We start from the raw sequence: 24,120 nt of genomic DNA, 5'->3' as shown, positions 1-24,120 counted from the left end.
TTAGATAAATTATATATGGTTGGTAGATGGAAAAATAAGAGGAAAGTAGTATATTGTTCAAGGAGTATCTTATGTGCCATTGATCCAAAGTATTCTGTATGCTAGAAATACAAAGCACAGGTATAGATCCATATCAGATAATGATTTTGCTATCTGCTTATTAAGGTGCTTATCATGTTTTAAATGTGTGACTAATTCTCTCAAATTCGTATAAGGGATTCTCTAGAAAAACAAACAAACAAACAAACAGGAATTCCCATTAGATTAATAGTGATCTGTATGTGAGTTGCTTTTGGAGGAAGTAAATGTGCCTTTTATGGGTCACCACAGTCATTGCTTGCTTCATGTATTTATATATAGGTTTATATAACCTTGCTGGCTCCTGAGGCATCTGAGTTTGTGAGCCTCCTGAGGATGAACTGAAACTGTAAACTTGCTATGGTATGGCAGTCTGGCTGCTTAGTGAAAAATATGTGGGTGATATCAGCACTGGAGTGGGAGAAAGTTTAGGAGAATCCTTGAGTGATGGGATGGTGTCACGAAAAGAATGTAATTAGACCTGCATCTTCCCCTTGCACAAAACAACAAATAGAGAAATCATTGTGGCCTGAAACTCTGAATCTTCCAGAGATAACACAGGCCATACCCTACAGAATACCGGTGTAGGAACCGACTCTCTGAATAGAACTCCATTTGCCCAGGAGTTAAAGCCAAATATGAGTAACAGGAACTTCTGAAACAAGAAGTAGTCGACACAGCTATAGAAACAATTAGTTGGGTGTAAACAAAGCTAACAAAAATGGGAGAGAATCTTTAGCATCTGACAGAGGATTAGTATCTAGAACATATTTATAAAAAAAACATAGTCATAAAATTAAATGGCCCATTCCAAAAAATGGGCCTGGAAACTGACCAGAGAGGACTCAAAAGAAGAAATAAAAATAGCCAAGAAATTATAACTTTGAGATTTTTTCTTACCCATGTCAGCATGGGAAAGATCAACAAAATAACCCAAAACATGCTAGAGAAGGAAAAAAAGTAGAATTAAACCCATTTCACTGTTTTTGGGATTGCAAAATGGTCCAGTCACTCTGGATATCTTTATGAAGGATCCTCAAAAACCCAAAAATAAAACTACCTTATATCCCAGCTAAATCACTCTTATGTATATGCCCAAAGTATTGTCAACCTACTCAATAAATTCTTGCTTAGCCATATTCATTGTGTCTTTATTCATAATACCTAGGAAATGGAAACAATCTAAATATTCATCAACTGATGAATGGATATTGAAAATTGGTACATATACGGTGTATAATATAATTCAGCTGTGAAGAAAAATGAAATTATAAAATTTCAGGTAAACAGATGGAACTAGAAAAATCATATTGCTGGAAGTATTTCAGGTACAGAGACTCAAACATAATTTGTTCTCTCTTATCAGCAGTTTTTAGATCCAAGTCACCAGATGTTAAGTATATAACCTAGAGCAACTACAGAAATAAGGAAGCTAAAAGGGATAAATGTGAAAGGGGACTTTAATTATGGAGGGGGAGATAGCCAACACAAATTGATCTTAATAGTACTTTTGGAGATTTTTTGGTCACATATTGCTTTGTGCATTTATTAAAGCCATTTTTCTATTTTGCTTATATACTATCATTTCCAATTTTGTATTTTATGGGGTGTGTATGTGTGTGTGTGTGTACAATCATATCTGGAGCATGTACATATAGTTATTCAGTTTTTTGTTTCTTATTTGTTTTGCTTCTCAGTTTTTGCCTTTTGTTTTGTCCTTATTTTTCTTTTAATTTGCCTATACGTTTTGTTAATAGAGATAAGAAAGACATAGAATTGAGAAGGTAGGGAGGTGGAAAGGATTTGGGAGGAGTTGAGGGAGGGGAATAAGTGATCAGAATATTTTGTAAAAGTGATTTTATTTTCAATAAGAAATAAAATAAAAATAATCTCAACACCAATGACTATAGTAAGACTGTGGATTTCTTGTCACCAGGTTACCATGTGAGAAAAAAATGACCTGACTCTGGTGTTTCTATGCCAATAACATTTTCCAGGGAATGACTGAAGTGGAACAAGGACTGTCAGGATATACACTGGAGTTCTGAAAGCCTTGGAGCTCAGAGGTGTTAACTCCTGCATTGTAGGGCTGAACGAATATAGCAACAGAAGGGTGTAGTTTGAAACATTTGTGTGCAAACAAGAGTGGACTATACTCTAGAGAAGGCCACTGGCAATTTTGAGCTTAACCTCTTTTCAAAGTAGGTAAAGGTTATTCATGAAACCATTGTAAGCAGTTAACAAATGACTTGTTACTTCCAAGAATAAATTGTCTAGAAGTTTGGTGATATACCTCAGTGGCACGTGTGGCCTCCCTGGGAAATTGAGGCAGGAGAACTGAAAGTTTCAGACAACACTAGTCTTCATAGCAAGTTCACAGACAAAACACGTTTCTTATAATAACATTGATTAAAAGCTTACAGAACAAATGAATACTTTCTTTTTTCTGCTAAAATTTACTTACTTAACTATTACTAATTATTCTCTACTCCACTCAAGAGGATGAGATGCCATTTCTCCCTCAAGACAAAATTAACTTCTAATTTGTTTTGTGTTCTTTTCCTAATTACTTCTGCCTCTATAGGTCTTGTGGTTTAATTCGTTTCTCTTTGAGTTAAAAACTCTTCATTTTCATATGAATCACTTTCTTTAAGTACACTACAATGGCAAAAAGCTCATTTTACTTCAGATATCAAGTGGGTCTCAACTTGTAGCTTGCAATTTAGTTTTTTTCGTTTGTATTTTAATTCAGCCCATCTATACCACCCTGGCTTGCTTTATCAGCCACATTCTTTCCTTTGGACAGGAATGATCCTGAAGTGTCTAACTTCCTTAAACACCATCGTTTCTGCATAGTCCCATCACTACTTCCCTGGATAAACTCAGGTCTGAATTTTTATCAACTTGAATAATACCTACCCATTGTGACCAAAGCAAGGTTTAGGATCTCTGATGCGATAATTAGGGAACAATGATAATTTCACAGGAATCATAGTATTGACTTACATTAAAATTAGCTAGGGTAGTATTTTCCACTTGTAAAATCATAAAGCTTCAAATTAACTGGCAGAAATATGGGCTGAAGGGACTTACAATTGATCACATGGCTTAAACTTTGGTTCCATCTCTGCCAGATAAGTGGACTGGGGTAAAAGCATAATAATTAAAGTGTGTGTGTCTAAGTGTGTGTGTCTGTGTGTGTGTGTGCATGTGTGTGTATGTGTGTGTAATAGACACATAATCAAGAGAACTACTATGAATATGTTTACTTGCTATAAAGATAAGAATTAGTGATGATTTTCCAAGCTTTCTGATAAAATTGGGAAATAATGAAGAGGACAAAGAAACAAAAAGCACATTATTAATGACATAGATAACGCTTCATTAATTTGCTGCTTAAATTAGCACATATTTCATACTTAAATAAAACATCAAAGACCACTTCTGTATTCCAATCTGTAAAAATATTTTCATTATGTTTATTATAAAAATATAAATGTTCCCACTAGAAATCATTTTACATTAGTAAGAGGCCATCTACATTGTGCAACATAAACTAAGTGAACAATGTCTTGAAAATGCAAGTTTAAAGTAAACACGTACTACCAATCATAACGTATTTATACATGGCTTGATAGATACTTATTACAGCATAGACTGAGTGCGTTGCCAGAAATAAATAAAATCTATAAATCAAATTTAAGATACAAATCAGATAATATGGTACATAATTTTGTGAGGGAGTGGTAGCCTCATTGTTATGGGAAGGCAATGTATTTCCTGTACAAAGAGATGGCCATAAGCGTTCTAGTACCTCTACTCCCCAGTCCAGAATCGTACATTGCTATGTTTACATATGTACAGGGAAGGGATTATGCAAAGTAAATTCATAAGTGGTCAGATGGAAAAAAGTAACTGACAAATGAGGAGTAATGTACTGTGTAATCCACCTCTACTTTCAAACATTAAAAAAGAAACTCAGCCTAAATAAATGCAGTAGAGTCAACAATTTAATCAACTACTTATTTTGAAATTCATTGTTGATAAGTGTGTCTAGAGTACTGCCTAAGAGAGTGAACACTAGTATGAGAAAACTGGTATAGAAGATAGATTTAAAATTCCTTTCTAGTTGCTTTCAGGGGACATAAGCAAAATTTATGACTAATTTCATAATTATGGTTCCAAAATGGTCAAACTCTTATAAGTTCAATACAAATTCTAGTAGCATGACTTGATTAAAAGGAACATTGCCAAAATTCAGGAAACAATTTCACATCTGAAAGAGCATACCTCACCCCTAGTATACACCTAGAAAGGTCAGCATTTGGCAGTTTCCTCTATAATTGGAAGCTGTATTTCTTTAGTGTCCCATTTTCCATATAGACATACTTGTTGCAGCATCTTTTAACTGTCTTTTTTGTGACACGTGCACTTCTTGAATCTATGGAATGGTGATATCAGCATGAAAAACCTGCATCTAAAATATTGCCTCAGCATGTATGGTCAGCAGGATGTCCACCAGGTACATCCTTGTTAATATTAATGAATATGCTAATAATTGGCCTTTAGACAACAGCAAGTCTACAGTCTCCACAATGAGACATCTTTTCATTGCCTGCATAAGTGGATTCATTTTCTAGATGAGTTGCTATTTCAAAAAAGTTATGTTGAATAATATGTGTAGAAGTTCAATCATGCACCCACATCACAACAGGTACATTGAAGTGGAAGACCCAACAATAGTTTTACCTGATATTGACGATGAAAATATGTGATTAATTTTTCTACAGCCCAGTGATGAAATAAGTAGCTTAATTATCATTATTCTCTACAAATAGTTCTGAAAGTTTAAGCAATGGTAGATACTAAAAGACTTTTCAAAGTAAGTGATTTTTTTGACTTTATGCATTTACCTATAGGCTGCTGTCCATTAATGTGCCATTTAACTTCATTTTGATCTTTCCAGTGTTGCAAATCTAAGGATCTTTGACAAGCTACCTTCATGAATGGAAGAAGTTGATGTCCTCTAAGCACCAGAGCAGGAAACGTATGATATCTTGTTTAAAATTGATTACATACAAGCCAATATATTACACTAAATTAGGAGCATACAGTTAATGATAAATGTAGAAACAAAAATGAATGGAATAATTCAAGCCATAAGTGATTTGGTTACTCTATGAACATGGAAGAAGTTTCATTTTGTTGGTACATATATGTGATTGTTCAACAGTTGGTACACATCATTCTCTGGGTCTAGTTAAATAATGTTTTTTACTGCTGACAATTTGAGATAGCATTTGGCACTTGGCTGTAACAAAACCCAAATTAAATCATGAAGGCATAAATATAAAACAATAAGAACCATCCAATGAAAATAAATATGCACTTTCCCCCCAAATTAAGACATGTTTTACATGGTATGCTTAAGGAAGTAACAATTAAAAATGTATAATATTTAAAACAACTACAAACTTCTTTTCTATATGCATCAAACAGATACAGATAAAAGAGAATACTAAAGTGATAAGGTAGTAAATATGGCCAGATAGTTTGAGGTATAAATGCCTCTATTTTGTTTGCTTTTAAAGAAACAAAATACCTGTTACTGACTTCTTTTGTGTATAAAAATATCATGAGTCTTTTCTTCTGTGGCCATCCATAACAAAGCTGTCAGGTCCATTTTGCTAGTTAACTTGATTTACGTTTAAGATAGTTTATGATCAATGGCTCTACACTGGTCCTTCCATTTTGAGCTCAAGAATTTTAAATGACTCCATCAATTAACATTAAAAAAGCAATTACAAAACAAAACATACCCACCCACCCATCTGCAAAAATGATAGGGGAAAATAAAGAGATTTTTCAATCCCATTTTAAGGCATTTGGACTTGTAACTGAGTGTCTTATTAGACTGGAGCTTTCATCAGTGTGTCTCCATCATTTCTGTCTGTCTCAGGATGATGCTGCATCTTCCCCATTTCTCACGTCCTTCTTGCACATTACACTGGAACAGGGCTGTTCTTGGATTGGGTTTCTAGAGCTTTAATGCTGCTAATGATCTTCTTCTGTGGCCCAACCACAGTAACACCAACCTTTTTCACATCACTGTAAAACAGCAAAAAGTAACTGATGAGAATCGTGGAGTTCTAAAGAGTGGAGAAATAGGACACTCTTAAGTTTCAAATGGATATGATTTTATGGGTACCTGGGTTTTGAATTTGTTTTTAAATATTGATATGTTGTTATATTTGAGCCATTCTATCCCTATCATGTGTAGGAACATAGATGGTGTAGTGGATTAAATATGTTTCTCAAATCTTTTGTCACCCACACCTTTAAAATATGTCTTTATGCAGAATTAGGACTTTTTGGACATCTGATTCAGGGAAGGATTAAGGCATGAGAGTACTAGATAATGGTGGATACTAAATTCACTGTGTGTTTCTTTATAAGAGAGAGGAAAGCATACAGAGTGACATGGAGAAGAAGAAAATATACAATTGGAGGCAGGGATTGAGTTCTACTGTCACTCATAAATCTCTTCATTCACCAGAAGCTAGAAGCAACAAGACTGTATTTAACAGAGACTCCTGAGCAAGTTTACCAATGCCATGATTTCAGACTCTTTCCTCCAAAATCAGAAAGAATACACTTGTTATTGAAGCTGACAACTTTGTGGAAAGATGTGATGGCAGAACAACTAAACTTGTATTTATTAGCCCAACTGATAATAGATGATTATATATCCTTTTTGGAATCCTTCTTTCCTGCTTTCTTGAATCGGGACCACTTTAGGGGCTATTTTGAGTGCTGGTACGTAAAAACCAAGTCGATATTGTATTGTTTCTTGAACTCAGGTCTTAAGACACAGAAAGCTTCAGCTTTGTTCCTCTTGAAACACCCTTTCTGGGTCTACAAAGCTACACTCATAGCTATGCCAAGGTAGACATTGAAGTGAAAACACTGCCAAACCCCAGATGGAAACTCTTTATCAACTGAATGTTTCAGTCAATACTAGATCTAGAGCAGCTAGATTTGACTCTCCTCAGTTCCTAAATTCATTATCCACAACACTGGTCTGTAACTGAATCTGATGTTTCCTTAGGCTTTGTTTTTATACAGTCATAAATAAATGGAAAAAGCTATATCTTTATTAAATGTAAAGTAGTTTAAGCTCAGAGTTAGTCATTAAAATAAATATTATAATGAAAGCAATTTGATTTTAAATGGAAAGTAACTTGGGGTATGCTGCATTATTTCTCTACAGATGCCATCCTCAAACACATTCCTAAAGTAATGTAAGCCAATAGTAGATCTACACGTGTTTAGGTTAAATGCAGAGGATTGCATTTGATTTTAGAGAACATATATAAATGATTCTTTTCAGTTATCCCCTGTCTCTTTTTTCATTTTAAATAGATCCTCTAACTTCTTAACTTCTGTCTTTTCTGAACCACACTGGCAAGTTCAGAGTCTATCTAGCAGCTGCTGCAGTCTCAATAGCATGCCTTGTGTGTGCAGGTCATTTGGATTATCCTATCTTTCAAAACTCACAAATAAAGAGCAACTCCAGGTCAGGATCAGGGGCTGCTGTGTTATCTCTAACTCATACACAAAGGGAATGGTGGTAGCACTTAGGAAATGGCATCAAAAGATGCACAATAATGACCTGTAGCAATGTCTGATTGGTGTTCATTACCCAAGTTTAATCTGCTCCTGTCTCCACAATTTCCATCCTCTGTGCTCTCCTTCTTTCTGGATAGACCCCCCCCCACACACACACCTAAATCTACTATATGCTGTAAAGTAATATTTTAGTAATGTTCATTAGAAGTATTATATTGGCTTCATGTGAAAATTTGGGAATTCTAGTAGCTGTTGTTTTAAAGAAATTCCTAAATTTACTGAAATAATTAAAATGTATTTGTGAAGGAAACTCTCCTGACCTTTTCATGGTGCTTGGTCTACTGAGCAGGAAAACAGGAAGAAATTCAATATCCTACCCAGGTGTCTGACTATTCTAGGAGAATTTCTAGGGTTATTTGGTCAAGAGGATTATTTCTGAACTGAGCCTGGATAGCACAAAGAACATAGAAGTTGAGGCAATTAAGTTCAAAAGATAAGATCCTGAGGGCAAAAGGAAACTTAAAATGTCTAGTTAAGCATCTTACATCATTTGATGTGAAAATGTTGCTTGATTATGTTTACCCTGATCATAAGTGAATTAAAGACAGCATGCCTGGCTGCATATAAATGTGTCACTGGGCTTTGCTTTTATGTGAATACTGAGATTGGAACTCAGATCTTGGGTTTGTGCTTGAGTGACATTACTTAATGGACAGAGCCAACTCCCCAGCCAAGTAAGGGTTTTCTTTTGCTTTTCTCGTTTTTCTCCTGCTTATTTAATTTTGTAATAATATAACTAGAGACATGCAAAAGGTACAGATATGGGTACTCAGGGCAGAAACATTTTTCAGACAATAAATATTAATCCTACATTGTTCTTTAATTGAGAACAAAAGACAGAAATAAAAAGAGTTTAGGGGGTAGAGGACAGACATCTAAAACTATCTGTGGGGGTTGAAAGGGAATGCCCCAGTAACCTCATATATTTTAATCAACTTGGTGAGACAGTTTGAGAAGGATCAGGAGACATGACTTTGTTGAGGAGGTGTGTCAATGGGGATGAGCTATGAGATTTTAAAAGCTCAGACCGTTCTGTTAACTTTCTCTCCTCGCTTCTCTCTTGTCTTCTCCTCTCAATCTATCTCTCTCTGTCTTTCTCTGTGCCTGTCTGTCTGTCTTTGTGTGTGTTTCTCCAAATTTTAGATCACATGTAAGGTCTTAGCTACTGCTCCAGTATCAAATCTGCTGATATTCCCTGCCATGATGGTCATGGACTAACCCTCTGAAACTGTAAGCAAGCCTCCAATTAAATGTTTTCTTTTACAAGTTGTGTAGGTCATGGTGTCTCTTTACAGCAATAGAACAGTAACCAAGACACTCTCTGACTATGAAGAACTAACCTGAAGGAATGGAGACACTCAGAAAAGGTGAGTTTGCTTCCTGAATGCATATTTACCAATTATTCAAATGCAAATGATTATGAAAGAAAATTTTGTACCAGCCAAATAATTTATTGCTCACTACTGAAGTACTGACACAAATAAATCACCATTTTTTAATTAAAAGATGCTTTTGCTCACCTGTTTTGTACAAATGGTTTTTTTTATTCCATTCATAGCTTCTAAAGTCAGACTGCCTTTAAATTTTGAACTAGCAGTTAATCTTAAGAAGAGTGTTCTGCCTCTTATATTTCTATGTAATGTTTCATTATTCATTATGGAAAATAAACATTTGCATAATTTGCCTTTAAAAATCTGACAATTGGGTGGAATATTCAACTCTATTGTTATTTTTATCACATCTCTATGCTCTTAAGCAGGTGTCTTGTAACCCTAAGTGTTATGATATACAAATGTGACTAAAATAAGAATGCATAAATATGTTCAAAGGAAAAAGAACCTTGAATATATGAATATATCCTGTAACTGTTGCTGATCAAAACAACTACCACAGAAACTTAGAGTGCTGTTGACTGGTATGAAATCCACTCAGCAAACATCACCTTCCACTTTAAACAGGACTGTCAGTGTATTTTAGATGGACTGAAGTAAATTTACTTCCTGAGAATAAGTTATTCTTCCCAATATCAATAAACACTTTTACAAGTTCTTTTGTAATATTAAGTGTCTCTGATTAGAACATAATCATGCAAATTATTTGTTGCATACTTATGCATGGATTAACTATACTATGTGCTCCTCTTTAGGGGATCTAACATGTGACTCCCTACAATGACGTTGTTGAAGTGACTGTCAAGGTACCGTTCAAAGTCTTTACATATGTGCAATGGCTTTTAAATACCGCAGCTTATGAGGGTAAGACTTAAATGAACTTGAAATAGTGAATAGCTACATTCAGTGAAGTGAAGATCAAGGAGAGAAGGACTCTTGACAGTATTTTGGTCAGGTTGGAGTACATCTGCCCAACACAATCATCTTTCTTTAGACAGTGTCTCATTTTACATTGTATGATGGCTCTCTCACTCTACTTCTTTTGAACAGAGTTGATAAGTAATGGCAAGCAGGTGGCTTTTGAGATTCTAATGGCCAAACGGAAACAAATCATTACTTGTACTAAGTCTACTAGTGACTTAGTTAAGAGAGCTGCTCTATGCTCTATGCTCAGGTGTATGATAGGAAGACAGAGTTAAAGAGCTTTTGTGTTACCAGAGAAATACAATACGGTTTAGAAGATGAGAAAAGGATACCATCACATCAGCAAGTGAGGTAAATTGGACCTCATTTACAAAGAAATAAAGAACATGACCAAGTGTTGGGCTTTCCAGTTTCCGGTCATCATACCCTAAAGGTAAGATAAAGTATAATTATTTCCATTGGGATAACTTGGCTTGTTTCTCACTTTTGGGGTGCAGAATTTCATGTAAACCAGACTTGTCTCAAACCCTTTATGTAGATTAAGATGACCTCAAACTTCTGATCCTTTGTCTCATTTGCAAGTGCAGGTGTGTTGTAGGTGTGCACCTCCACGTACAGGTTACATAATCCTGGGGATTAAACCCGGGTCTCATTCACTCTACCAATTGAACTATACACCCAGCCTTCACTTGATTCTCTATAAAGCCCTTTCTCCTTTAGTCAAAGAGTTTCTCAAATCAGGAGATTCCCCTCAGAGTGACCCCAAAGAAACACCACATGCTATATTTGGTTATTATTGATCTTTAACATACAAAACTATGTGGAGAGTAACAACCACTGTGAATATCCTCCTCAGCTACCAGTCTTTTAAAGAAAACAAACATTTCCTGTTTCAAACTTATTGTTAACTTCACTTTTCTGCATGCTTTTCTTCAGGGAGCAAAGACTTAATTGATGCATGTCGATAGAAGACATTTAGCAGTTATGGAAACTGTTTTGGATTTTGACCTGTTTCTCTGTCTTGTATATGTCTAATTCGCTGCTCACTTCCGCATAAACACAGATGTAAAACTTTCATAAGAAAATCACAGGAAGTCACATACACAGGAATACATACTCTACCTGATAATGTTTTATATTAGGGGTTGGGGTTATTTATCTTCCAGCACATTCTGCTATGTAGGAAGACCCTATTCTGAAGATTTTTCATGAAAAGAAGGATACCTCAACATATATCAATAGGGGTATATACAAAGGACTCGAGGGTACTGCTCTATTGTGACAGTGGATGGTACTTTCGGAAGTAAAGCAGGTATTATAATCCATTACTATTAAACAGATACTAAGATATTTATAATCCATTTAGATAAAATGCATGGGACCAGGGGGAAGTTCACAACCCTCTGCTTTCTTGCCATTATGACACTTACTCTGTGGAGATCTTGGCGATGGTGTCACAGGAGCTGTACTCTACCCCTGTGAAGATTTCCTTACAGTGTCCTGTCCGGACGCCATTAAGCCAGTCACCTGTTGTGTGGAAGGTAGTGATGTCGACGTTGCTTTGGTCCAGAAGAAGGTTTGATGGCCTACAAGATAAGAAAACATCCAAAAAAGATAGATCAGGAGTGATTGGGTGGCCAAGTGTCAAAATTTGACACCAGCAGCAGCAGTAGGAACTTCCAGACTGCATGTGGTGTTCCTGTTTATTTGAAGAATTGATCTGCCATGAAGTCTTCATCTGTTCAAGCTGGCTCCTTGGAAGGAGATGGTAATCATAAGTCACCTAAGTGCTACCTTCTCTGCCCTTCACAGCTTTTAAAGCCATCAAGACATACCACACATATCTTTTTGTATTTGTCATTTTAATTCATTAGCAAAAGGGGTATACTTTAGAAACAGTTGTAGCAGGCATGACACAGTAGACACTTTGCTATCTGCGTCTTAATGCACTCTGTTTCAATATTAAATCCTTCACAAAGGGATGGTTGTTGCTAGAGATTGTATAGCTTTGGTGGGTAAAGAAGAATTTTAAATATAAGGTACATTTACAGCAAGATATGAAGTCAGCACAGATTGTGATAATACTACCAATGCTATTTAAAAGTAAAACTTACAAAAAGATTAGAGAATGTTAGGTCACTAATAATATATGAAATTATTCCTTATTGAACAGCACCAAATGGATATTGTACATGCACATGCAGCCATACATGTGTGTGTGTGTGTGTGTGTATGTATGTTAAGAGACATACAGATATAGAGGTAGATTGTGATATATTGACATCATTAGTCAGCATTCATTAGAACACGTTTAGGATTGATTTATAGAGTCGTGGTTCTATTAGCACATCCAGGAAGGTAAGCCAGATTTGTTGAAGCAAAAGTCCAAAATAAAAGGGAATCTTGGACACTGTGTTTCTATTCTCAAAGAATGTAAAGAAACAAGTTATTGGTAAACTCATCTGAGGTAGGGTGGTTGGGATTTAATCTCTCCTAGTTCTTTGTGCCCCCCCTTTTTAACTGTCCTTGAACTCATAAGAAATGGAGAATTTATTAACACATTTGGTTTTTTTCATGAGGAAGATTAAAAGCAAAGCAGTTACAAGGCCCTTGTTTGTGTATTAAATTTTTAAATTTATAAGCACTTATACTGTTCCAGGCCCTATGCTAAGCACATTACACAGCCATCAGAGTTAACCATTACAACATCAGTTATGTACAGATGGTGTATGCTTTGTAATAGATGCAGAAGCCAACACTAACACAAATTAAGTTACAATCTTGGTTTCCTCAGACAAAAGAGACAGAATGGGGATTTAGACACAACTTGTACCAGAATTGACATTCTGTACTGCTCTACTACACCATTAGGTTGAAAGGTTGTTTAAGTTGGATTTACTTTGTTTCATATTGAATGCATTCATAGATGTTGTGAAAGGTCAGGGAGGAATACAGTGTATAACAAATACTATCTATGTGTCCTGGGGGTTTACTGTTTTCCTCATTTGTAAAATGGGATAAATGTGATAGAAGTGATACAGCCATTTCACGGCTGGCAGACACATGTGTGGGTTTTATTTAGAGCAATGCTGTATCATAAATGCAGAGGTTTGCTATTATTTTGACACAGGTCAAATACTCATTGAGTCTGGTTTACAATTTTAAAAATTCAAGAAGAAAACATTATAGTAAATTCTAAGCTTGATACAGTGCTTGGATTGGCATGATATTGATAATTGCTGCATGAGAGGCTGTAAGTTTAGTCATGTGTAATACTATGTATATGATGGTACAGCAGCCCTGTAAAGTGGCTATTATTAAAGGCCTCATTAGAATAGTCAATAACCTTTACAAGCTCATTATGAGGTCACAGGCAACTGTTGTAAATGGGTGTGCTATTCTGCCTAAAATCATTATTAAACAGAAATTGCTGTTTACATTAGAACTTCATCTACCATAGCCTAATTTTTATAATTGTGAATATGCACTTTGATTTTTTTACCTCATCGGAATTATTGTTCAAAATCTTTTATCTTTTGTGAAGTTGGCATTGCATTTAAACTTTATTAATCTCTGAAGACATTTTAGTGTATTTTAAAATACCTAAGACCAAATGTGTAGTTCAGTTTAGAGTATATTATTAGCTTCCTTGATTCAATCTGTAGCAAGAAGTATCCATTATCATTGTTTTTAAAATGCTTTTATTTTTATCCTCTTTAAAACATGTGCCTAAACTAAATATATAATGTAGAGTGTTAAAATTCAACATTTATAAATATGGGAACTCAACTTGGTATCCAGAGGACTCCAAGATAAGTGAAGAATTATCAGTATGCCTTACTCCTTTACTTTTGAAGTAAACTTAGCTGTGGTTAATTATAGTCAATCTCATTAGGTAACCGAAGGCATTCAGCTGTACTCCCTCTCCCATATGAAAGTAATAGCTGCTTATCAAGTAGTCCATGTGGAGAAATGTGCCTATTGTAACCAAGAAAATAGCTCTGAGGAGAATTCATAAATTTGCCAACTCTGCATCTCAAATGTACTTTTAAATGCCAATCGTCCCCATCATTCCTTAACATACAAAAGATACATAAAGTATAAGGTTGAGGATTTTTACATTTTAATTTATTTATTATCACCCCTACCATGTGTGTGTGAGAGAAAGAAAGAAGAGAGAGAGAGACAGACAGACAGAGCGAGAGAGAGAGAGAGAGAGAGAGAGACAGAGACAGAGACAGAGAGAGAGAGAGAGACAGAGAATAATGTGTTGTAGATGCTTGCCACAGTGCACAGGTGGATGTCAGAAGATAACATGATAAGAAAGGTTTTCTCTGTCCACTCTTAACTCAGTTCATCAGTCCTGGCAGCAAGTCCCTTTACCTGCTTAGTCATCTTATTGGCCTAGAACTTGAGTTTTTAAGGTAGAATTTCAGAGCCTGCTCCAGTTCTAAGTACTATTAGTCAGCTACTGAGAAACCTATAAATTGATATACGAACAGATACATTAAAATAATTCCATTAAAAGTTTCAAATTTAAAACTAGTTTAAGGAAAGAAGGGCCATGTTACATTTCAGTCTTCCTCTATTTGTGTCATCTACAGACAATATAGCTGAACAATGGACTTTTTTGGACAAATCATCCTTTCTATGTATAAAGTGCACAGAATAGCAAAAAGAAAGTATGAGAAAGTTTTATAAGAAAAATGAAGTGAAGCCAAGACAATGAGATACAAAACTACCTAGGATGTGAGAAATATAAAAATACCCTAGGATGAACACACACAGTCCAGTTTCCATGTCTCCGGTAGCTGTTGCCCAGAACCCATGTCGTCTCTTTGTCCCATGAATAGTAATACTTTGTTATTTATGGGTTTGTGGGTACAAAGAATCAAACCCCAGGGAATTTATTCAGGATATTTATGAAGTGTGCCTAATAGCAAAATGGGAAACATTTTCTTCTCAGCTCAAGATGGTTTGTATTTCTAAACTCAACACTTTGGACAGACTCAACAAGAAGTTGGAGAAAATTAGTATAAACAAATTGAAATAGAACAGGACGTGTGGATTAGGGATTAGAGTGACCCCAGCTGAGTTTTTCTGTTTATGGTTTGGATCAAAGTACAACCAAGACAAAAAAAAGGGGGACCTAATTTTAATGCCAGTGACCTCAGAATAACCAGTCCTGAAAAGTATCATTTTTCCACTTCCCGGATTTCTCTAGGGATTTCAAATAAAAATTGGTTTCTTTCCTCCTCCGAGAGGACATCTGGAGAGTTTATCAATGCATAGGAATTTGTCTCTCACTGTGAAGAGCCTGTGATGTCTCTTCATGCGCACCAAGGGAATCCAGCTTTCGGGGCAGCTGCAGGCAGCAGGGTTTTTTTAGATCCAGCCCCAGACTTGGGGTCTGAAGGGGAAATTTATAGTCAGGGTGATGTGCACTGTGAGCTCACACTTTTACTAGACAAATTAGATAGGTTTCAATCCAAGCAGCTGTAAACGATGTCCTACAGAGTTCCACCTGATCTTTTACAGCTTTTCATAAATCAGTGCCTACTGGCCACAGACCGCAGTCATTAAAAAGAAATCATGGAAATTACATGTTTGCTCAGGGGAAGCAAAAAATAACTTTCCTCCCCTGCTTGCTCCCTCCTTGTATTTGGGTTTGTGAATTATTCTTTTATGGGCTTTCATACCCTTGCATTAAAGAGGTACACACATTTTTCTTCCCATCAACTCCTATTTTAGCTGCCAGAGCTTACATACCAATTAGCACTAGGTAGTGGGGAACAAATGTCAGCTACCGACTGCCAAGTCCAGGAATATCTCCTGATAATCAGCTTCTTTCAATAATGCCCCAGATTCATTAGGATTGAATCTTAAGTTAATCTTCTCAGGCTTTTTCTTTACAAATGGCTCTATTTCCATGCACTAAGATCATGAACTAAACATCTAGTGAATATGCTATAACATCTAGAGAGCTCACTAATATTGGAGACGCATGCTGCAAAATATTTAAATTTTATTTATTGAGAAATAGTTTCAAGGAATATTAAATTATTTCTTAAAGCCAAATTATTAATAACATTTTCCATTATTACATTCATCCTTTTGTAATTTACTTTTTAAATTTCAATTTGATGCCTGTTTACTAACTTTGCAAAGGAATGTTCAATATTCAATATATTTTAATGTGGATCAATACTAACCTTGTTGTCTTTATTTCTAAATCAAAATTCCAGATACTATTAAATATACAAACTTTCCACTGTTAATAGACAATAACCTTAACTAGACATATGCATTCAATATTATATAAATATATATATATAGAATAAACACTTCTTTATTTCCCAATGAAACGTTGCTATACAAATGTAACATTGAACAATGGAAGCCATTGTATTATTTAATTATCTTTATCTCTTAACAGAAACTTGAGTAGTTATAGCTTTATGCCCACTTTAGTCACTACATATTGTAAAATTAGTTTTTTTGATTTTAAGATTTCTAATATGAAGACCTGTGTATCCGGTACATTTGTTTCCCTGTAAATTATTCTGTAAATTATTTGTCAGAGGGCAAAATCACCCTGTCAGTTCAGAACTTGAGTTAAAAGTCATTTTGAAGAATAAGGTAGAATTGTTTTTTGGTTGTAGGCTTTATCTTGAAGTACAAAGTATTTGTAAAAACATCAGCTACTCTGAAAAATATTGTTTTGTATACTCAGAGGCAGGAAGTGTTTTAAAATAGCATTTAGTTAGTGTCATTAGCAGGGAAATGATGAGCATTGCTTGCTCTTACTCATATTTGTGGTGTCAATTTATTAACATGAGCCTTCCATAGTGAGCAATGCAATGAAAGGCAATCTTTACAATGATTTCAATTAACTCTGTATGACTTGGTCTTCAGGACCTCATCATATATACATTAATTAAAATATTTAAATCTTTATGCCACAGAATTGGTTAATTTCATTTTAATTTTAATGTCTTTTAAAATTCCTTATGTCAAAGATTTAGATTCCATGAGTCAATTATAACATTAATGGAAATAAGCTCATAGGAGTGGTAAGATAACTCAGTCGATAAGCCACAACCCCTGAGGTTCTCAACCTGTGGGTCACAATCCTTTTGTTGTTGAATGCATCAGATATCCTGCATATCAGATATTTACATTATGTTTCATAGCAGTAGCAAAGTCGCAGTATGAAGTAGCAACAAAAATAATTTTATGACTGTTGGGGTCACCACACCATGAGGAACGGTACTAAAGGGTCACAGCATTTAGCAGACTGATAACCACTGAGACTTTGTGTGTAAAAGGCCAAAGGGATGTGACAATCTACCTCTAATCCTAGGATCTGTCCTTTTTTAACCATCTTATTCTCTGTGGAATTTCCATCATGATCATTTTAACAAAGATACCTCAGAATCTTAAGGCAAAGGAGGGGGCTACATGCTTCCTTTCCATAGATATACATTATAATTGTGTTTTTCTTCTAAACTCCTCAATGGTGCCATTTTACATTTCCTGCCCTCTTCATCCTCTAGGCCTCTTATAATTCAGACAGTGATTCTCAGCATTCATAATGCTGTGATCCTTCCTTTCATTGCTGCATAATAACTATAGTTTTGGTACTACTGAATCATAATGTAAATATCTAACATACAGGATATCCAACATACAACTCCAAAGGGGTATCAATCCACAGTTTGAGAACCATTGTTCTCAAAGAACCAAAATAATTCCTTCCATTGGTGAATTCCAAGTCATTCTGCCCCTTCAGTTTTACAATTCTTACTCTTATACATGTGGCAATGTTTTGCCCACTATTGACCAATTCTTTGTACTCCACTTAACATTTCTCTGAGTTATGGTAGATACTATTTATCAAAGCTCTACAGAACGTTTTCTTTTTGGGTAGGAGTGACTCAACTGTGCTATGAATTTCGATACCCATTGATGCTTATGTCTCTTTTCTTTTTAGGATTAACATCTCCTGGTATTGAGTGATTGCACAAAGCCCATATAAACAGCCTCAAATCTTCCCAGGTACCAACAAATGTAATTATATTCAAGCAGAGGCCTTTGACCCTTTTAGTGAGTGTTTCAGAACCTGTAGAATTAAATTTAGTTACTTGCATGTTTTAACTGAGCCACTTAGAGGCTTCACCATAATCTTTGAATCCCATTGCAATACAGAAGTTGCAACAAGCTGAAAATTATAGTAGACTTGCAAATTAGAATTAGGGTAGCTCACTGTCAATCTACTAGAACTATATATCACCTTCATAAAGTCTCACAGTAATCCATGGCATGAAAGCTTTCTCAAAAATTAAACATCATTAGGAAGAATGAAAAAGGATGTATTGGTGATGAATACCACCAATTCGAAATTTCACCTATAAAACAAACAACCATAGTTTCTATGTCATGTCTATATTAATAGCACTCTAAACAGAGCTTAACTCATCTCCCCCTCGATGCTGTCTTGAACCTTCAGCTTCCTGTGGTACTTGGTGTTGAGCATGCTCAGTGCCTGCCCCTCACCCATCTATCCTCTTATTTTGCCTTTCTCTCTGTCCAGGATATTACAGGAGCCACAACCCTCCAAGTGTAAAACCCAGAAGCACTTACTAATTTGTTCCATCACTCTGTACCCGTACCTCTCATTTGCTACCATGTCATTTAGTATTTACGTTGGTAGAACTATTTCTTCTGCTGTATCTCAGCATAAGCCTTTGTTAGACATTCAAATTATTTCCTATTTCCTTATTTTTCCTTTGTCTACTTCTAGTTTTTCTTATATAGGGCTGCCACCAAATTATTGCCTTTTTTACATGGGTGAAAATTTACCTTCCTGTAAATGATATTTAATATTTATTATTATACAAAATACATTTTTAGGATTTTTTAATCCTTATAATCTCTTTTTAAATCCTATATTTCAGTAGAAATACTTCATTCCATGTAAATTGGATGCCCCTATTATGATCTTTGCAATTTGCCTTTCTCTGCAAAGTTTCCAGCCTGTGAAGTTTAATACTTTAAGTTGTTTATAGAAATTTTATATAAAATTCAAAAGTTATTTCTTAATCCAGCTTCCAGGGAATAGTAGGACTAAACACATCCATTCATGACTTCTAAATAATTTCTTATTTTCCTTCATATTCTTTGAGACATCCTTTTTTCCCATACTCAAATGTAAGTTAGGACTGGAGGTTGCATCTTCTACCTATATAATTACTGTAAGATTTAACATCCTTTTATGAAGGATGCTATTTAACTGCTGTTGTGTAAATTCATACTAATGTACTGTCAGCACTGTAAGCTCATATATGTCTTTTCCCACTTACTCTACTTTTGAGGAAATAAGTCAATTACATGAAAAGGAATGTAACAAAGTTTAACACATCATTCCTTCTCATTACTCCTTGTAATGTCTAAAGTGGGCTTGGTCCTGGAGGAATCCTGACTACTAGTAGACTACTCAATGCACAAAGATACAAAGAAAAGAAAGACTCTGTTGTGAACCAATGCAAATGAAGTGATAGTTTTAATGAATTCACACAGAAAGTCCAGAATGAAGACAATCATTCTGTAAAAGAATTATGGCTTTAAATTTTAATTATATTACCTGAAAACTCTGGCAACAAATACACGATGCATTAGCTGCCTCCATAAGGACAAAATGATGCAAAGGAAAATCTGGGATGGGAGAAAGCAGGTGCTCCTGTTTCTAAAGTGCTCCATGTACTGAAGTAACTGGATGTGCCTCTGAGGCTGGTGCCTTGCTAAGTTAAAGTGTTCAACTCTAAAGTTTAAAGTGGCCCCCTCCTCTTCACATGTTCACCTGCCCTCCAGAATGCAGCTAAGTAAATCAAATCGTGTAACTTCTAGGCTTCAGATATTTTAATGGATCCCTTATGCACTTGAAAAGGAATCCCAAAGTCTTCACAATGGCCTTAAGTGCTCTGGCTTCTGTTTGCATCTTGAGGATATGAGGAAACCATCCTGTCTCCACCGTTCTTCAGTAATATTACCCATCTCCCTCTAACCTCCTAGTACCTCTAAATCACTTCTCATCTTAAGATACCTTCAATTCACCTGGACTACTCGTGTGTGTGTGTGTGTGTGTGTGTGTGTGTGTGTGTGTGTGTGTGTGTGTGTAGATGGGGGCGCTGTTGACTCTTTAAATAGATAAGCCACTACTATCCTGAAGATAATAGCTCAAATTCCAGCTCTTCAGAGGGTGTGATTTCCACATAGCAACCTATTGACTTCATATTATAGTCTGTACTGCCTCCTGCATATTGTATATCTTCTGTAACATAATTGCCAATATGGCCAGGGCTATCTGGCTTCCTCATTTTCCAGGGACTACATAGTATCAATTACATAGAAGGTAGGTCTATCACAAGCGCCTACAGAAATTAGTGAATTAATAAAAAGTGTCACTGGGGAAAACAAGGATTTGTGAACCCTCAAAGTAGTCTATCAATTCTTCTGTGTTATAAAGAGAATATAAAATTTACTGTAAATTGGTTGAAGTTATATTTGTTTGGATAAGACAATCTGAGTGCTATATGGATAGAACAGGGAAAAAGAGAAGAGCAGCTTAATTAAGCAGTGGTCCAGTTCAGTGGAACACATGTTGAATGATGGTATGCCAAAAGTTACTCTTTTACTGCTTTGGGAAAGTAAATAAACACCAGAGTATTCACCTCAACTCCCCTACAAAAATAGTAGAAAGAATCTGGTTGATGCGGAACAGGGAAAGACGAATGTTTCAAAACAAAAATTGGAGATCTGTTGAAACCGCTTTTTGGGAAGTTTTGGTTTGAGGAATGTTACAGAAATAGGGATGCAGTGATCCATGATAAGTGCCCATACAGGTGACACTGAATGAAGCCTCTTAAATTCACTTGCCAAGAGAAAGCAGACTCCAGAGTTTTACCAAATAAGCAGATTCTAGAGTTCTTTCTTAAAAATTCAGAGTCAGACACACTCTGTAAATTCCCCTGGTGATGCCTGTCACCGTGAAATGTGAGAAATATTGTCATGAAATATATTTCTATGACAAAGATCATATCACATAGGAATGAAAAATTTAGAAATGTACAGAGACGGGGCGGGAAGTTTAAAAAGGGGAGGAATTTGCTCATGAAGTTCAGACAGACACTTCCTCTAAAAATGACTAGAAGCAATGAAGTGGGTAAGAGCAGGAGGCTGCCCCCATATCTCCAAAATACATAATAATTTTAAAACATTTCAATCAAGAATATTTTAAGAACACTGAAAATTAAAGGACAAAATGAGTTCATTCAGTTTTGAAAAAAATAATATAATCACTGTCAAACAGCAGACACTCTTATTTCTAAAGAAAACAATATTGAAATCCTTGAGTGGCAATGAAGATGGTTGACAATGACTTTGTATGGACTGGACTCCCAAGATAAATACCTTTGTAACAATAAATAATCATAGAATTCCTCCAGTTTTATATTCAATAAACTAAAATCAATCATGCTTTGTAGAAAAATATCTATCTTTTCCCCAGAATTAAATGTTTTGTGACTAAATATTTGGAAATTATTTAGGTAGTTGATGCTGTATTAGCAAAAAGTAATATAACATAAAAATCTATTTAGAAAGTCTGATAAATGTTGGATTCTAGTATATCCCGAAATTCTGTAATACAATGTAGGACTATTTTATCCACAAAATTGGGGTTAAACATCTCTAGATCATATAGTATAATTTATCTTTATATTGATAAGTTCATCCAATAGAAGGTTTAAATGTCTTCTTAGGAGATGAAGAGAGCTGAAGAGTAGTTTTTCTCTGCTACAGTTACAACTGAGCAAAGATCAAAAGAAATGGTTTCAAGGTGTAAAATGAGGACCATATGCTTTGGCTAGGAAAGGTCTATAATCCAGCCAGTTGTCAAACTGTCAGGTAGATTTTCACAGAGTCTGTGTTATCTCTCTCCTTGTGAAGTTTGGGACAGAGCTGAATCTTGGTCGAATAAATTATGGTAAATTTCTTCTAAAGGTACATCAATAAATTCTCTTGTAGTATCTGTTAAATGTTATATGAAACTAATAAACCATCATTCTTATGTAATGACATTAAAAGCATGATTTAGATTTATCTTCTTTTATGAAAATAACTCTTATAAATCCTGATCATGTATATTCACTATACTCAACTCAAAGTGGATTAAAGATGTATCATAAGATCTAAACTATAAAATATATATCTAAAAAACACTACTATATTGGTCTTAGAAATAACTTTCAGATATAGCCACCAAAGCAAAACCAACAAGTGGAAAAAAATAAGTATGATTACAAAAAATCAAAAAATCTTGCACAACAAGGAAATCTTTCAAGAATATGAAAAGAGAAGCTACAGAATAGAGAAATCTCTACATACCATACATATAATAGTAGGTTAATATCCAAAGTGTATAAACAACTCATGTGCTAACAACAAACACCCAACAAATGATATAATAACACACAGGCAAAAGACTTGCACAGACTACGTATATAAAAGAACCTGAAAAAGTTGTAACTGATGTGTAAACCATTCACCTACCATTGGGTCATGCAAACAAAAACCACCGTAAAATCACCTGCTATCTGGTAAGGTGGATATAATTTAAAATACAATATATTTTAAGAGATATGGAAAATTTGAATAAAAAGTAATACTATTGGTGGTTATTCAAATTCATGCATCATGGAATTTCCTCAAAAAATTAAAGGTCGATGTAAAGTATTAGCCAGTACTTCCAATTCTGGGTGGATAGCCAGAGGAATAAATTAATCATCTTTCAAAAATATCTTCCCTATTGCAGCAGCAGTCTTGAGGTAAAATAACATAAATGCCAGCAATAAATGATGAAGAAAGCATGACATCTCATGCATGTTCTTAGTATGTATCAATATATTTACCATTTATGACAATGGAAATGAAACTCGAGACATAATTTTAAGTGAAATAATCCACAAATGAATAAGGAACCATGCTAGGAAGTCACATGCTGAATCTAAAACTAGTTCAACAGAGAAAATAGAGTTTACCCTGAATCAGAGTTGAGAAAAGTTGGAAGATTATAATCAAAAGAAATACACTTGCAACATGAGACAAAAAAGCTGCAAGACTTCATGCACTTTATGATGATTGTGGAAAATAGTATATAAGAATTAGGATGGTGGCCTAGAAAGATCTTAAAGTGTGTCATTGTAAAGTTAACTAAAGGATCTTAAAGTTAAACATCTAAAATGATGAAGCATTGCCTAGTTTGATCATGCTAATCATTTTATAATACATGTCTATAAAACCACATTAAAGATTTGAATATGTTGAATTAAAAATTTAGCACACATACATGTGTACATGGGCCCTCATTTCCCCTTTGGCTTTATTTTCTAAAATGCTGTAAATAGTGCTTGTATTTTAAATATTAATTGTTTCTTCATTGTAGATTTAGGGACATTATTTTAATTTCTTAAAATATTTCATCAATTATTTACATGAAAATTTGGTCAAACCTCATAATTAACTGAACCTTGTGTATTACATATTCTCTCTCTCTCTTGCTCTCTCTCTCTCTCTTTCTCTCTCTCCCTCTCTCTCTCTCTCTCTCTCTCTCACACACACACACACACACACACACACACACACACACACACACACACATTTAATCATACACTCTTACTGTGGCTGATCTTCTGGTTTGTTTTGTGTTGTTGTTGTTGGTTTTTTGTTTGCTTGTTTTCAAAGTCTAGTGTAACTCAGTCTTGCTTGCTCTCATTATGTGTCTGAGAATGACCTTGGTTTCCTCCACCTCTCAAAGGCTGGATTTACAGGTGTGCACCATCAGATTTTGCTCAACTACTGGAAAATATCTTTAAGCAAACAGCTCACCACCACCACCCCTCTTTTCCTTAAACAATGAAGAGTAAAATAAGCCATGTGTTTGGTTTTCATATTTTCCAGACTTAAGCTTGAAGATATGGAA

The 24,120-nt window shown here is 35.1% G+C and overlaps 1 protein-coding gene across 3 annotated transcripts in view; it reads right to left on the bottom strand.

Annotated features, from left to right (window-relative positions):
* Nucleotides 1-3,527: 3,527 nt before the first annotated feature.
* Nucleotides 3,528-24,120, bottom strand: part of Epha3 (EPH receptor A3) — a 302,047-nt gene continuing 281,454 nt past the window's right edge. For all 3 annotated transcript variants that reach the window (XM_005076760.4, XM_005076761.4, XM_040750606.1), the window contains exons 16-17: nucleotides 11,513-11,668; nucleotides 3,528-6,186 (exon numbers count right to left, since the gene is read on the bottom strand). In XM_005076760.4, coding sequence (XP_005076817.1) covers nucleotides 6,081-6,186; nucleotides 11,513-11,668 — 262 coding nt within the window. In that variant the 3' untranslated portion in view covers nucleotides 3,528-6,080. The remainder of the gene's footprint in view (nucleotides 6,187-11,512; nucleotides 11,669-24,120) is intronic.

Source organism: Mesocricetus auratus, unplaced genomic scaffold (assembly GCF_017639785.1).
Source record: "Mesocricetus auratus isolate SY011 unplaced genomic scaffold, BCM_Maur_2.0 Super-Scaffold_100008, whole genome shotgun sequence".
Taxonomy (NCBI): Eukaryota; Metazoa; Chordata; class Mammalia; order Rodentia; family Cricetidae; genus Mesocricetus; species Mesocricetus auratus.
Note: the sequence above shows the minus strand (reverse complement) of the source record. Positions and strands in the feature narration are given on the sequence as shown.